The following is a 17,005-nucleotide window of genomic DNA, read 5'->3' on the forward strand; positions in this document are numbered from 1 at the left end:
AGGAGGTGCAGCAGGAAACGGTATCTCCAGCAACAGTGATGATTTCCGCTGCTGTGCATTTGTGACTCGTTTAATTTGCTCGCTAGTCCTCGACTAGGTTTTTACTCTTTCGAGACCCCTCAAATTCAAACTTTGATTCCACCTGCTTTCGTGGGAATTGTGGCTTTACGGCATGAAACATCTGTGTGGGCAGTGTTTTACATCCCTTGATGCCTACAGACAACTTCAACAAGTCCAAGGTGAGATATATGAGCTTTTTGTATACTTTATATTTTTACCCTTCATAGCTGCAGAAGGTGACTCCAGCCATCAATGTTTACTTTCCATCATGACCCTGAGTATCCAGGTCAATACAAATTAAATAAAATAAGATCTTCAACTCACTTTACCATACTATGCCATACTGGTACCTCATAATTAACGTGTTAATTAATAATTTACAAACTGATCAGTCTGGCTTTTTTTCTTGCACAGTGTATTTGCATCATGCAAATGATACTGCTTCTAATGTTTTTGCTTGTTACTGATGATAATTATATATTGTAATTTTGCAGAGTTGTGTTAGCTAGTTGTGTTTAACATGGCCGCAACACTCTCCCCAACATATTTTTACAATAACAGCAGTATGTTATTAAGTGGTTTTGCCTATTAAGACTATACTCAACAGCGGAAGCTGGAACACCATCTTGAGTACATCTGGGTTTTTGAATCTGTTTCCTTTGCGAGAAGTCGTGATCAGCAACAAACCACACAGGAAGGCATTTGCCTTTTGTCGTTTTGTCTCAGTGAAACCTTAAACACAATTTAAAAGTATGTTTGCAGAACTTTCACTGCAGTTTGTGATATGAAATCATACTAATAATAAACCTTATTTATTAACCCATTTAATATAGGCCTAAAAAGATGCAATACAATGTAGGCTTAGCAAAAGACAAAAAATAAATAAAAAGTAGGATTTGTTTGTGCACTTCTTTAGCTTTTAAGAGAAAAACAATCTGTTTCAGATGTCGTATTAACCAAGGCACTCAATCAGTAATCATAGTTACCCCCACACTTACTTGACCTGATTAGACCTCTTCTCAGAAGTGTGCGTTTGTAGGTGTGGGTGTGTGGACAGATCTTTATTGACGTCCCCTATTACACTTGTTAAAGTGTGACCTTTATTTGTCTTATTGGTTCATTGTGTTTGGTGACATCATATAATTACCAGCATAATTCATGTTACTGGCATCAACAGTGCTTTATTCAGGAAGATGTATATATTCTTAACATCTGTTGTGCTACAAATATTATTTGTATATAATATTATATTATAATATGGTTCTCTGACCTGATGCTACATTTCTGAAAAGGCTGCATTACATTTAGCAAATGAGAGACAGGGCTTTCAAAGAGATGTCAAATGTCTTGATGGCCATAACCACAATGCGCTTTGGTTAAGACTATTGCATCTTGTAAATGAATAAAGATTGTCAGTGCATATGCAGAAAGCTAAAAAATAGCCATCTGTTTATCAAATGTGTCTCACTGAAATTCAAAATAGAACTTTGAACAAAATAAAAGCTTTAGAACAAATTGGTCTGTACACTGCTATTTCATAGTCATGTTTTGTTGCTACAGGCATACTGAATCAGTATTACATGACTTAATGCACAATATAAATTCACATTCGGAGAATTAATTAGACTGAGAAGTGTTTGGAAGATAACGAGGCCTCTCATTTCTTCATCTTCCTTCATCACAGCACATCATGCCCAGTTTATGGTAGTTGCACATAAGTAATGCTGTTTTTTATTGTGTAGACACAAACTGGAACGTCTGAGGGCCGAAATTATCCAACTTGCTCATGGAGAGGGAGGCACATTACGATTCTATCATGGACCGAAGCAAACGCATCATGTGGCAGGACGACTGCTATGTGGATCTTCAGTCTACATCGTGCCCTGTCTCTTCACAAGCAGGAACAGAAGGTAAGCTCTCTTCGACCCAAAGTTTCAGGAACGTTTTAGTTCTTGGAACAACTTTTAAGGAAGCCCATTGTTATCTGCGTTTCCAACGTGGTCTAAAGACCCGTGAAGATTAGGCAAATTATTGACATTGACATGAAAAAGCAGCATGACAAGATAAGGGCTGCTCGTGGTCACTATAAGAAGCCGCTGGGCCAAAATCGAAGACTTGACTTGCACATACATCCCGGTACTAAGCACTGGAACATAAATGCATACTCTCAAGCATATACATACATATGCATGACCGTACATACATTGACATGCATAATGTAAGAATGTGTAGGAGGGTATGTGAAGGTGAGCATGTATGCATGTGCATGCTTGTGTATACATGTATGCGTGCATAGATATGTATGTGTGTAAGAGGTTGGCGCAGATGGCTGGATCAAACAAACACCTGACTTTCACCCAGGAGACCTGTGTTTGTGTCCCATGCATGGAAGTCAACTTTGGTGACTTGTTTAAGTTGACTACCTTACTTACATTTGTAACTTAATTTACACAACAAATCTACTACTATTTTAACTCAAACAAAACAATAAATAATAAATGGGTGCAAGTTTCAGGCTGTAATTCACAGAAAGAACAATTGGCATTTGTACACACGACATCCTCCTCCTATTGCTCTTCCTGAGTTATAGTTATATATATATATATTATAGAGTATTCATCCTCTGGGGATCACAAATGGCTGCACAAAATTACATTGTAATCCATCCAATAGTTATATATAGAAATATTTCTGTCTGAACCAAAATGGTTTACCAACCAATCAACCAACCGCATTGTGCAACTAAAGAAGAACTAGGAAAGAACACGTTAAAAAAGACCAAATATTGAATGGAAAAATCCCCTTTAAGAAATTGTCTTAGTTAATTATCACTTGATCATCTCAGTAATCATTTCTTAAGAGTTGTATCTGTGCTCTGTTTTGATTTAGACCTTGGCTGGATCCAAAAGCATCAAGACCAGCTGCAACGCTTCATTACAGCCTCCTTCCTGGAGGGGATGTTAACCCACCTGAGAAAGGTGGATGTGCTGAGTTCAGCTGATGAGACCAAGATCAAAGAAGCGGGCCGGCTGCAGGACCAGCTTAACATGCTCACAACTATTGTCACTGGCAAGGACACTCAAGGTTCTGATGCTCTCCAGGGCTTCATAGAGAGCTCAGATTCTCAGGTGGCCCAGCTCATCATCAACCACGGTAAGGAACTTGAAATGGGATTTGCTCTCTGTGTTGGTCATTCTTTTAAAGGGTGAAGATCACCCGCTAATACCCGGGATGGTGGTTTGATTTCTGAATCTCCTTAACAGCGTGACATTGACCAAGACATTGAGCCCCAAACTGCTCCTGATGAGATGCTCAGTGTATGAATGTGTGTGTAAATGTAACTATTTGGAAAGCACTTTGCATCACTCTTGGGATTCAAAACGCTAGATACATTGAATCCTTTTGCTATTCTGCAGATTCCATGGGGAAGGAGCACAAAGAGGTGCTGTTACGGCGATATGAGCAGTACAGAGACAGAGATTCAGTCAGCTGCCCCAAACTAAACATCTTCTCAAGAACCTTACTTCTGGTCGATGGACTTTCCGACATCCAGCAAAAAGAACATGACTTAATGCAGGTGGGGGCGACTCGAGGAAGGAAAAGAAATCATCTCAGACAGCTGGGGCTGACCAAACTCTTGGAGCCCCTGACCCGGGTCAGTTTACCTCCCAGGGTCTCCCTCACACTCGGGGTGGCTGGTATCGGCAAGACAACCTGGGTCCGACACTTCATCAGACAGTGGAGCCAAGGGGCCATCTGCACAGATGTGAGCTACGTCCTGCCTTTCACTTTTTGCGAGCTGAACTCACTGGAGAAAGTCTCTGTTGAGAGGCTGGTGAAAATGGCTTTTCCTCATTTAACAGACCCCAGTCTGGTCCTGAGCAGCTCCTGCCGCACACTGCTCATACTTGATGGTTTGGACGAATTCCGCTGCACTTTAAATTTCTCTGATGCAGCTCCTTGCAGCGACCCGAAGAAAGAAGTGGCCATTGATGACCTAGTTACTAACATCATCCGGGGCAATCTGCTCCCTTACGTAGCAGTGTGGGTGACCTCCAGGCCAGGAGTGGCCTCACTCATCCCTGGAGGATTGGTTGACAGGGTGACTGAGATACCAGGATTCAGCCCGAAGGACATCCAGCTCTTCCTAAACCACCACTTCTCTGAGAGGGATTTTGCCAGTAAAATATGGGCGCACTTGGAGTCCCATAAAATCTTAATGGTGATGTGCTACATACCATGCATTTGCTGGATAGTAGCTGATACTCTGATGTACATCATGCAGAGTGAAACACAAGAGAGCCTTCCAAGGACTTGTACTGAGCTATACGCTCACTTTTGTTCCATGAAGGCTGAAGTAGGTGAACCAAGAGGCAGGGAGCCTGTGAAAATGGAACAGCTCCATGGGAGCAATCGTAAACTGCTGGGGAACCTTGGACGACTGGCATTTTATGGGCTCCTTAAACGCAAGTACACCTTCAGTGAGCAAGACCTCAGGGCCTATGGGATAGATCTACTGTTAACTCAGTGCAGTCTTGGTGCTGGAGTTCTTGTTCGGGAGGAGTCTGCCATATACACAACATATCGGTTCACTCATTTGTCTCTGCTAGAGTTTCTTGCAGCTACTTTTTACCATATCTCCTCCAAGCGGGCCATCTTTGACTTATTCTCAGAGAGCACCATGTCTTGGCCCAAGATCGGTTTCCAGAACCACTTTAGAAGCGCCTTTCAGCACTCACAACAAGCTGAAGACGGGCACTTGGACGTGTTTGTGCGCTTCCTGACAGGCCTGCTGTGCCCAATGGCACAGAAACCTCTCGCTGGGCTTCTGGCCCTTGGAAGAGATGATGGCAATCAGAAGGCTTGGGCAGCAGGGTTTTTACAAGGCCTCTTGGTCAGCGGAGGTACAGTGGTGTCCCTGCGTGCAGTTAATCTGGCTTACTGTTTACAGGAGCTGCAACACACAGAGTTATTGCGGAGTGTTGAGGAAGATTTACAGCTTGGTAGCCTAGCAGGGAAATTAACACGGGCTCACTGTGTTGTGCTGGGCTACCTCCTTCATGTGTCTCCAGAGTGCAGTGAACAGACCAACCTAACAGGCTCTCTGAACTACACAACAGTGAAATGTCTGCTCCCACAGCTGCTGTACTGCAACTATCTGAGGTTAGCTCACCAAAGCATCATCTCCCAATAAACTTACACTCAGGAGAAAGATTGAAGGGTGAGATTTTACTTATAACTTATCTACTCCACAGGTTAGAGAATAATCACTTCAAAGATGATGTCATGGAGTTGCTGGGAAGCCTCCTGAGCGCCAAAGACTGCCATATCCAGAAGATAAGGTGGGATCACACTTACTTTTCGGCAAGCATCATATGAAGAACATTTTGAAGTGATCTTATAGTTTTGAACCGCTGTAGCTTGAACTTGAACTTGCCTGATTGGTCACATAAATGGTGACACTTTTTAATTACTATTGTCAGTCTTGTTGATTTCAAGGGTGTAAGAGAGAGAAGAGGATTGGTGCAGTGATGATGATGATGATGATTGTGATTATCAGTAATATTTTGTACCATGTAATTGTGACCACTTTTATTCACCCACTCAGTTTGGCAGAGAATGCCATCAGCAACAAAGGATCCAAAGCCCTGAGTCGAGCCCTCTTGGTAAACCGGACGCTAACGTCTCTCAAGTGAGATTTGTTTGATGCTTTTGACTGGCCATAACCTTTTGAAGAGGAAACTGGTGTGCTTCTCCTGCACATTGAGCATTTCATTAGATAACATTTCTGTTTCATGTACTGCAGCTTAAAGAAAATAAAAGTCACAATTTTGTGCTTATCTCCAAGTCACCACATTGCTGCAATTCTTTGCAAGTCTTTGTCCTCATATTTCACAGGCATATGCATTACTACCTGATGTTTCTATTATGCTTCTGTATGTCATCTAACCAACTATTTCTTATTTAGTCTCCGGAACAACAACATTGGCTCTAAAGGTGCAAAGTTCCTGGCAGAGGCTCTGAAAATGAACCAAGTCCTGGTATCAATCAAGTGAGTATATACATGAATTGCTATAGATTTTAGCTCATACACAAAATTATCCTACAAAGTGAAAGTGGAACACTTTGAGTTCGTGCAATTGCTCAATTTCCACCACTCTTCAGCTTCCAGAACAACGCAATTGAGGAGGAAGGTGCTCAGGCCCTTGCAGAAGTACTGCACTGCAATCGCAAACTGGTGTCTCTGAAGTGAGTGCCCTTCACTTGTTTTGTGTGTGTGTGTGTGTGTGTGTGTGTGTGTGTGTGTGTGTGTGTGCGCTCTCTCACGGAGTACGTTTTTATTTCATGTACTGATTCAGCATACGGAAGAATAAGATTGGAGCGGGAGGAGTCAAAAGGATTGCAGAGGCACTGAAGACGAACCGGACTCTCACAAAGCTGATGTAATCTTACATTGATATATTCATTCACCATACCCATCTTGTAAATATGATACAGTGTTGTATTTTTTACATTTATCCCAGTAGATTAAAGACTACAAACTATTCTTTTTTTCTGTGTTCTTTACACGTTTTTGTAGATTTATGTTTATGTGTATTTGACTAACTTGCTGCTTAATTGGTTTTCATGTTAAGATAGCATAAATAATACCCTTGTATTACAGAGCCTGTAATTGGGTCACGTACTAATCGTCATGATTCATGATTTGACCTGTTTTTAATATGTCCAGTCTATTTTTGTTTTTGCCTACAGTCTTTGTAGCAACCAGCTTGGGGACAAAGGGGCAATCGCTCTGGCAGAGGCTTTGACAGTCAACCACACGCTCCTCTCTCTTCAGTCAGTATCTTCAAAAGTCTACTGCTAATGCATTTTAACATCGTGTCTTGCGAGTAATTTACATTACATTTGTGTTTAACCTTTCTTTTGGCAGACTTCAGAGTAACTCAATCAGCAACAGGGGGATGACAGCCTTAACCAAAGCACTCAGGCTGAACCGTGGCCTCGTCTCCTTGAAGTAAGTATTAAACTTTGGCTAAGGCAACGCTGATCCTTTTATAAAAAAAGTACCATCTCATGTTTTCTTGACCTGAGTCAACCTTATTAGACCTTATTAGACTGATCTATGTTCACCAGGGCTGTAGTACTTGAGTCCGGACTCAGACTTGACTTTGATCCTATAGTGTGTTACTCTGCACTTGCTTTTTGATTATTACAAATAATAAAGCAAAATGATCATCTTAAAGTAGAATATATACTGTCTCTCATATCACATTAATTATGAACAGGTAAGTGAGAGGTCTTGAAGAGGATTCTTTTTTCTGTCTCGGTATTGACTGTCTCTCATTTGGACTCGGTCTTGACTTGGATTCAAACCTTTTTGGAAGTCGGTCTCGACTAGTCCTGGTCTTGGACTCGACAAAGACTGCTTGACTACAGCCCTGATGTTCACAGCCAACTCCTTTTAAGTAGTAGTTTGACAATTTAGGAACTACATTATTCGCTTTGAGGATTGATACCACTCTCATATCTGTCCAGTAAATAGAGGCTTGACGTCACATCCTGGCTAATCTTTGTTCCACCAGCTTCTCCCCTTTTTTGTTGAGCTTGTGACCTTTAACCTTCCATGGTCTAGGGCTTATTGGAAATGGTGTTCATTAAAGACAGCTAAAAATAATGAGAAAAAAAAATTAAACAAGAAAATTAAATTACCATCCTTATGTTATAGGTTTATTTTCAGGTTTTCTTACCTCTGGAACAGCAGCACGTTAGCTTAGCTTTAGCGCTTTAGAGGTGTAGGGATTTTGTTACCGTTGGGCATAGCCAGGCTCGCTGTTTCCCCCTGTTTCCAGTCTTTATGCAATGCTAAGCTAAGCAGCTGCTGGGTGTAGCTTTGTATTTACTGCAGCAACGTTAGAGTGGTATCAATCTTTTCATCCAGCTCTCAAATAAAAGTGAATAAGCATATGAGATTGTTGGGAAAACTGTCATTTCTTATCTCTTTTTTTTAAGTTTAAGGGAGAACTCCATAGGGGTGGAAGGAGCAAAGAACATGGCTCATGCCCTCCATGAGAACAACTCTCTGCAGGACCTTGAGTGAGTCACCTCATTAATTGCCATGTGTGTAGTTTAATGCCCCACAGAGGCCTAGAACTATCCAACTGTTCAGAAAATGTCACTTAGGGCTATTGTATGATGGCAAACTGCAAATCCCATGAGATTACTGTATAAACACAGTGGTTATTTGAATAAGTATGGCGATATTCACAACTGAACATCAAGGCATTAATTGACCCCCAGTTGTTTGCCTTTATGCAATAAATTTAAGTGTTTTTTCAAACTTCAAAGCCACATTTTTTATCTGCTTGAAAGCAGACATGTTGCACTGACAAACTTTGAATTACAAAGCATTTTCACACATCGCTGTCACACCTAACTGTTTAGACTATAACTATACTGTGTATACGTTTGTGTTTCTTTGTGTGCGTTCATATCTAGTCTCACAGCCAACCTGTTGCACGATGAAGGGGTTCAAGCTATAGCAGGCGCAATCAAGTTTAATCAAGGCCTCACCTCTCTGCAGTAAGTGAGGCTTTTAAATACAAATAGACACACACACCTGAGCCTGCGAGTAGTTCAGGCATCGGCAGCTTCGCTCGCTTTGAAAATTTCCTGAGCTCCACAATAATGGTAAAAAAATAGAATAAATAAGCCACTACTGTAGCATCGGGATAACCTTCATTCAAGATTCCCCAAACTTTTCAATGCAAACAACTTATGCACTCGTAACGTATAATGAGATTTTAAACATTTGAAAGAAATCAGAATATAAAACATTAGGGGATTGCTATTTATTGCATGTATAAGAACTGTTTAGATTGATTAGAATTTCCCTTTTATCTTGTTAAAGGTGGTATAATTCATATTTTACTGTCATATGTGACATATAATAAATAACATATGCAGTATTTGCCTCAAAGTTGGCCCTAATGTGCCTTCCTTTCTCTTTTTACAGTCTCCAGTGGAATTTCATCAAGTCCTCTGCCACTAAAGCTCTGGCCCATGCACTCCTCTCCAATGCCACAATGCAGCTCTTGGAGTAAGGCCAAACGTTCTGTCATTAGAGACAGGATTTCATCGACTGATCGTGGTCTTATCAGCCGCTAAACACTTATGTGGAATTTCATTCACAGGGTTCTATTGTTATTTACAGTTGTCACTGTGTCTGTGTTTGTGTGTCCGTCTTTTGCCGCAGTCTACAGGAGAATGCTATTGGGAATGAAGGCGTCATTTTTCTTGCAGAAGCCCTGAAAACCAATGTGTCTCTGCGTACATTATGGTTGGCATTACAATTGTGTACAATGATTGATCATAATTTTGGTCTTTAAGTTTAAATGAATGACAGAAGTCAGTTTTTAAACACATACACATAATACACATACATTAACCTAAAAGTTGTGATTGACCAAAATCTTTCTATGTGTGGGACAATAAGTTGTTTTCTATTATTTTCCCATGTGTTCACTATTTTTTGCGTGCTATCTCTTTAGTCTCCAGGGAGTGTCATCGAGCACCAGTGGTGCCATTGCAATGGCAGAGGCTCTAATGACTAACCAAACCCTGCAAACATTAGAGTGAGTCCAAGCTCTCTCATCTTTGAAACTGTTCCTTTTTTAAATTCTCAGCCACATATTGTGTAAAAGAAGCAAGCAATTTAAAGCCAGCTCAGCTCAATATTGCTCCTCAGTAGTATTTTTGTAGTAGTTATTGTATCTCAGGTACTGTATAATATGGCATCATTTGGCTTGAATGGGACCAATCAACTCCTTTTGAAGCTCCTTTCTTCTTGCTTCCTTCTATTTCTGTCTGAAAAACATTTACCCTCTCATTTCTCTGCATTATAGATGTGATAGCTTGTGATTCGTCTCTGTCAGAGATGTGAATTTGACAATGTCAGCACCCGATTGAACTTGTCTGGTTGTGGTCTGGCAAAGCTCCACAAGGGTTCGCTTAAGGCAGACATCCCTTCAACGAAATACAGAATTGGCTTTCCTATTCTGCAAACACTGTCACATTTGCACGAAAACTATCCACCAAATTAGTTTGAACAAATGTGAGGCACAAAAAAAGTCACTCAGTTGCTCTACAACACTTCTGCCCTGGCATTGATCTGGTTGGAACCAATTCAGTCAGTGTTTGATTGTGTCATGGTCATTTTGTTATCCCACTCTGACAATGAGGAACAACACAAAAATATCTTACAGTATTGTCACACTTTTAATGCTCAGAGCATGGTACACAAGATAAAAGTAATATGCACACGCGATGGAAAGGTGCCCTCTCTCTTTATACCTTGGCTTGGTCCTACCCCTCTGGTCAGCGTGCCTTCTTTCAATCAGCGTATTGCATGCCTTTGTTCTCAAGACAAAGGGTCTAACCAGCCAGAGGTGAGAATCGTCTGATGACATTCAGGTGGGAAAAGCCTTAGCATATACAATCAGGTCAAGATTCACTCAGTCAAAGGTTACATTGATAAATGATTCAGCATGATCAAATACAAGAGAATATAACCTAATTACATGCATCTGGTCAGATGTGATTTCATTACAGCACGATCAAAGACAATTTCCCTCACAGATTGTCTGTCAATCAATAAACCAGAACACATGTAGTTGAGATATGTACATTTGCTGTGATTTTATCCCTCAATATAAATATATCACAACTAGGGTTAGACAATATGATGATAGATACTTTGAGTCAATGTAAATTTGTCAGTCGTCAGAGATTTTGTGTACACCATGGTTACTATCCCTTTATCATCTCTGGGTGTATTAGACCACTGTGGGCAGTGGGCAACTGTTTTATGGTCATATTGAATTTTTATATGATTTTTGAATCAGTGTGACAAAGTACATTGACTCAACAGGTATTTCATCTTCTAGATGAACCAAAATAGACATCTGTGTGTGGTTGTTTTATTCATAAACACTTTGATTTTCTTTTAAATATTATTTTTGGGCATTTATTTCCACCGGACAGATGAATACATGAAAGGGGGGAGAGAGAGGGGGTATGACATGCAGCAAGGGCCGCAGGTTGGAGTCGAACCCACGGCCGCTGCGTCAAGGAGTAAACCTCTGTATGTGTGCACCTGCTCTAGCAACTGAGCTAACCCGGCCACAACACTTTGGTTTTCTAGAAAGTGTCCTATGCTTGTAACAATAATAGAGAGTCTGCCTTGGCCCGTCAATTTTCTCGCGGAGGTTTTATTTCAGTCTTTATGAAAAGCTCAACTTAATTGAAATTGAAATGTATCTCAGTCTGTATAATTACACAGACTGATTTGGGGGGGAAACTAAACAACCCAACATAGAAGAACAGGCTTAAAATATGGACAAAAAAAAAAAAAAGTACCAAGTTTCAGTAAAAAAAAAAAAAAAAAAAAAACACCTATGAAGATACACATTGTGAACTGGATGCTGGTAGAACAAAACCTGAGCCAGAAAAATGGGTTGGAATTTAGCTCTTTGTGAACTTCTCCAATTATTTCCATTATGCAAAAAGCTGTCAATTTCCCATTCTTGGTGAAGAACCAATTTTAAGATTGCTCACTGTGTCAAAACAACGCTAAAAAGGAGTGACATGAAGCCAGAGAAAGATCTGTTTTAATAAAAATCCTCCTCAGTATTCACTTGTGTCCCTGACACCTTTTTGTCTTTACAACCTATTGCCTTTCTCTTTCATGTTGATGCTGCTAACACACTGCCATGTATGTACAATTGTTGTGTTCTGTACTTAATTATATCCCATTTCTTCCACTGTTTCAGTCTACGTGGGAACACCGTGGGGATGGAAGGAGCAAAGGCTCTGGCTAATGCACTGAAAATCAACAGAAGCCTCAAGTCATTGAAGTAAGTCCTGACTGGAGTTTGTCGTGATCCATGTGAACCTATATGTCAGTATTTGGCCAATTTAGACAGCATAAGAACTGCCATTGCCTTTGTCATACAGTCTACAGTATTAGTAACCTTCTTTATGTAGTTTATACAATGAAGACACAGTTTACATGAAGAGAAATGCAGAGCGGGATTGTCACACTCGTATTTTAAAAACCTGAATTTTCTGAAATTCAATTAGTAAAGTGAATTTGAAGTCTCCTAATTCAAATGTCTTGTCTGTTGATTAAGATTCAGCTTCTTAGATAAAGTATATCTGGCCAAAGGACTTTATCACTGATCATAAGGCAGCGCCTCCTACAAGGCTGACAGCAGTGAGCTAACATTGTGTTTTACTAATCTACCCAACCAACAATCACGCTTTATTATTCATGTTTGTTAACTAACAGTAACTGTTGGTCCAGCTTGCTGCAATGCAGCTCCTCTAGGATTCATATGTGCTGGACTTCCTGTTTGATTCTTTCAAATCCAGCACTTTGGATTTGAAAAATAAAAACTTTAAACTTAAATCACTGGACATTTGATTAAAGAAAAACCTTTTTTTGTCTCTGTGTGCATCATCAGTCTGCAGGAGAACTCTCTGGGTATGGATGGAGCCATATTTATTGCAACGGCCTTGAAGGGAAACCACCAATTGACGTACATCAAGTGAGTTTTCTTTTCTACACCTGTCTCATATATTACATATTATGTTATATATGATACTGTACACTTTTTTGTATGTGCATGTGTATGTTTGTGCGTGTGTGTCCGTGTATGTCATTTTGCTCATATTAAAAAGTGACATTTGTTGTGTGCAGTTTGCAGGGAAATGGCATTGGAGAATCAGGAGCAAAGGTCATATCTGATGCTATAAGAGCTGACGCTCCGGGCTGTGTGGTGGACATCTGAACAAGGAAAGAGCAGTTCCTACTGAGGAAAGTCACACATGTAACATTGAGATAACCGTATAGGCTGTATGTATTATAAGGAAAAGGTGTATGCAATTTAGTTAAAGCTGTACAGTATGTTGGTGCTGAATATCACTCTGTAGCTGTTCTCTGTATATATATTAAGATATATTCACATATTTATTTTGACGTTATTGAGGTAGCAGTTGCCAGAAGGGATGAAGAAAAGAAATTGACAAGGGTGAAGATATTTAGAGTGACACTATATTTTTATGTAAAATACACTCAGTATCTATAATTACAGAGTGGAGCCTCATCTCTCTTATTTGCCAATTAAGATGACATTCTGTTCATTTGCTCTATTTGCACGAAGGAATCTGGTGTATAGCAATAAAATGGACATTCACACAGCAGTTCTATTCCACTTGGGGTTTTTACAAGGGCATTTGTCAAAAAAGTCTACGGTTCTGTCATTCTGCTGCTGACATAATACTCATAAACACTATTATTTAAAGTGCTCATATTATGCTTTTTGGCTTTTTCCCCTTTCCTTTATTGTGTTATATATCTTTTTTGTGCATGTTATAGGTTTACAAAATGAAAAAGCCCAAAGTCCACCCCAAAGGTACTTACCATCTCCAACTGAAAACACTGTTCACAAACTGCTCCAAACTGCTCTATTGTAGTCCAGCCTTTACATCTGTGACGAACGTGCATCACTTTGTAACACACGTTATAAGCATAGACAGTAAATAGAAATGGACCAACAGATCCCGTTGCTCTGGACGGAGACCAGTGAAGGATATTAGAAGCACTTTTCCAGTGAGGGCTGAGCGTTACTGCACAGCCTTCAACTGAGAGAGACGACGTAAATGTGACGTGAGCAACCTGTCTGAAAGTTGTAAGTCTTCTGGTAGCTGTGCCAAGAGAAATCTCAATCATTCCCAATCTTGCAGAGACGGAGAGCGTAGGTATACGTAAGGAGATAACATGGGCACAGGCTAATTATTGCCAACTAAAATGCTAGTTAACATTAGTAATTAAACTTAAACAGCTAATATAAGTCGAAACTGCCTGCGAGCTTCTCCTGTACTATACTGTAATTCCTCTGCTATGCGACAGTAACTCGCGTGGTTATGACACAATCGTTAGCCTATTTTTACAAAAACGTCTGCTACGGAGCCATAACGTGAGATACAAGGTAATGGAGCCTTTTATACATTGTCGTGTTTCTTTAGAAATAAACAATGGACAAATAAAGTCTTTAAACACTTCAAATGTAAAGTTATTCGCTGTCAAAGTGACGTCAAAATGAATGGCACTCAATGGAATGCTAACGGGGGGTGAGTGCTTGTTAGCATGAAAATGGCGCTAGAGGAGCTACAGGTTTTTTTATTTTTTTTTATTAATTTCTGTGGGTCATCATAATTTGGTTCCAAGAATTACATCAAATAAAGCCGAAACAACAAATAAAAAAAATAAACAAAAAGAAAATAAATCAATAAAGACAGATTTCAAAATTTCATCAAAATCAGAGTTTCGTCAGAATTTCATCTCTATTTTTTTATATACTATGCTTCCCTCAATACATATTGATTATATCAACCCACCCTACCATCCGCCCACCTCTCCCACCCCCGTCCCCATTTACCCTCACAGTGCTGGTCCTCATTCACCACAGATCTCTCTCTCTCTCTCTCTCTCTCACACTCTCACACACACACACACACACACACACACACACACACACACACACACACACACACACACACAAATAAGTAAAATAATAAAGGGGGTTCTAAAGTCATGCTCTAGAGGGCATTATACATTTGGCTCCATTGGCTATCAAATTGTTTCTTTTTATTTTTGTCCTCTGACACTGATCTTTCAATACACAGATAATACTTCATTAGATGTAGATTTTTGTTAGTAGTTAATTTGTATGTTAGTGACAAGCTTTCGGTGCTACGGGTTGGTGACAGACGCTTACCCCCTTGTTATAATGCTCGCCTAGCTGCTAGCGTGGCACGCCCTTATACTCTGCTTCCTACTGGCTGGTAGTCCTTACCTAGCTACTGCGCATGTGCGACTCCCAACAAAGATGGAACAGAAGTGCAATGTCTCACTCCATAGCTAAAACAGAGAGCTCAACACACAGGGTGAAAAGAGGAGCTGCAGCAATGTGCAGTATGACAAAAATATGGTGTTTTTTGAAAATTAAACCATGTAAACCTATTCTGATATAACCTCTATATATATATAATTATGAACCTGAGAATGAGCATAATATGAGCACTTTAATGAGGACTGGAATGGCTTCATAACTTTAGCGTCTGCTATTTGATTTATTATGTCTGCCTAGCACCAGCTGTATACCAGAAATACTCGTACGACTCAATGCACCAAGAAAATCGACAGGATAGATTATACGATTATATTTATGTACTACATCTTTGAATAAACAATTTACATTTAAAAAGCAATTGGTTGTTAGCAATGTGCCTCTTCTCTTGGCAAATATTTTGATATTCAACCACTTTTTAATTAGCAGAATGATTTAGATCACCCAGCTCAGTGAAGTTTGTCTTATAGATCAAAGGTCTAATTTTTTCAGTTGGCCTTACAAATGACTGTTTAACATAATCTCTGATTTATACACATATCTATATTTACGTTTTATTATTGAATCTTATTAACTTTTGATGGTTAATTGTGTTCCTTTACAGCCATGCTAGCAGCTCTGTGAGGTAGCACATAGGCACAGCGCTGCTTTGCGTTCATTGCTAACGTGTAAATAACACAACATTTATCAGCAGTTAGGCAGCAAATAGCACCCTACTAAAGCTTCATGCACTTAATTTGTGAAGGAGGATGCTGCATGGTCAGTCACAAAACATAAGGTACACAGAGAACGCTTAAAAAAAATAATGACTCTTGATTGAGTGTTATAATTAGTTGTTTGCTATGAGTGCAATATATCAACAGCTGTAGCAACATTAATGAAGATTATAACTGCAAAGATCGGAGTCTAAATACAGTTTTTGTGTCTTAGAAGCCAATGTGGGTACAATGTGAGCATGACATGAAGAAACACAGCAATCAATCAGATCTGATCAGCATGCTCTTTAATTTCCTTAAAACACTACGTATCCTCACACATCTTATCATTCAGCACACAGAACACCTGCCCGAGACAGTTATAACAATAGACTTCTAATGCTCCTGATGATGATAATTTCAGTTTCTTTGCTCCTGGTTTAATTAACTTTCTCCAAGCTTCTCCAGATACGATGTGGAATCCAAGTGCCGTATTTATAATCCGTAAAAGTTTTAGAGATTTGATCCGCCAAAATGTTCAGACTCTTGGGGCTTTACGCATGGCAGTGGATTTGATGCAGATTGGTGCACAGGTCTTACCCTCTGTTACACACGCGCCGCCCCCTTATTCAGGCCTCTTCTATACCCATCTTTATTTCAAGCTCTGTCAATGATCATGTTGACAATTGTAACTTTTTGATGGCATTGCACATGCATGGCTCAAAGTACTGTGACAATGTTCAAAGGAGGTATTTAAAGGAAGTGTCAAGTGTTTTAATACTTTTAGTTGATAGTCATTGTAGTGAAGATAATGGGTAGACGCTCAGTCTAGGTGCTAGTTCTGGGTTTATCATCAGGTTCCCTCAGGTGTGTCGGCCAGAACTCCACTTAAGGCCAAATATTCCAGAGTATGAAATGAAGAGACACCCTTAGTACTAATGGAGTATACAAATTAAAAGGATATTTGTTTACACTGACTTTTTAAATGTGTGATGATGGAAGCGCTACATAAGTACTGCAGGATGGGTAATTCTGTCTAAGAAAAGTAGTGTATGGGGTGATCACTAGGCTATATCACTTGATATAATCGATGGGCAGAATAAACAGGTTAAACAAAAGCAGTATGGTTAATATAAATTTAAGTCCTGAAAAAGGTTGTAATTTTGAACTGTAAAGTTAATCTACACCAGAACTATATGCAGTGTCTTCTTTACATCATATATTGTTTGATTATTCATAGCCTTTTTGCTCTCATATTCCAAAATGCCACAGTTTCTCTTT

At 39.7% G+C, this 17,005-nt stretch overlaps 1 protein-coding gene across 2 annotated transcripts; it reads left to right on the forward strand.

Moving 5' to 3' along the window:
- Nucleotides 1–29: 29 nt before the first annotated feature.
- On the forward strand, nucleotides 30–13,320 carry nlrc3 (NLR family, CARD domain containing 3). Of its 2 annotated transcripts, XM_078280050.1 has the most exons (19): nucleotides 32–239; nucleotides 1,803–1,970; nucleotides 2,950–3,213; nucleotides 3,477–5,223; nucleotides 5,316–5,402; nucleotides 5,669–5,752; nucleotides 6,029–6,112; nucleotides 6,226–6,309; nucleotides 6,420–6,503; nucleotides 6,814–6,897; nucleotides 6,992–7,075; nucleotides 8,071–8,154; nucleotides 8,557–8,640; nucleotides 9,074–9,157; nucleotides 9,314–9,397; nucleotides 9,609–9,692; nucleotides 11,889–11,972; nucleotides 12,582–12,665; nucleotides 12,818–13,320. In XM_078280050.1, exons 2-19 carry the CDS (start codon nucleotides 1,847–1,849, stop codon nucleotides 12,906–12,908), a joined length of 3,405 nt encoding a protein of 1,134 aa, XP_078136176.1. In that variant the 5' UTR covers nucleotides 32–239; nucleotides 1,803–1,846; the 3' UTR covers nucleotides 12,909–13,320. The 2 variants fall into 2 exon arrangements, with proteins under 2 accessions (XP_078136177.1, XP_078136176.1); XM_078280051.1 differs by lacking the exon at nucleotides 8,557–8,640 and having other exon boundaries at nucleotides 30–239.
- Nucleotides 13,321–17,005: the final 3,685 nt, after the last annotated feature.

Source organism: Sander vitreus, chromosome 21 (assembly GCF_031162955.1).
Source record: "Sander vitreus isolate 19-12246 chromosome 21, sanVit1, whole genome shotgun sequence".
Lineage (NCBI taxonomy): Eukaryota > Metazoa > Chordata > Actinopteri > Perciformes > Percidae > Sander > Sander vitreus.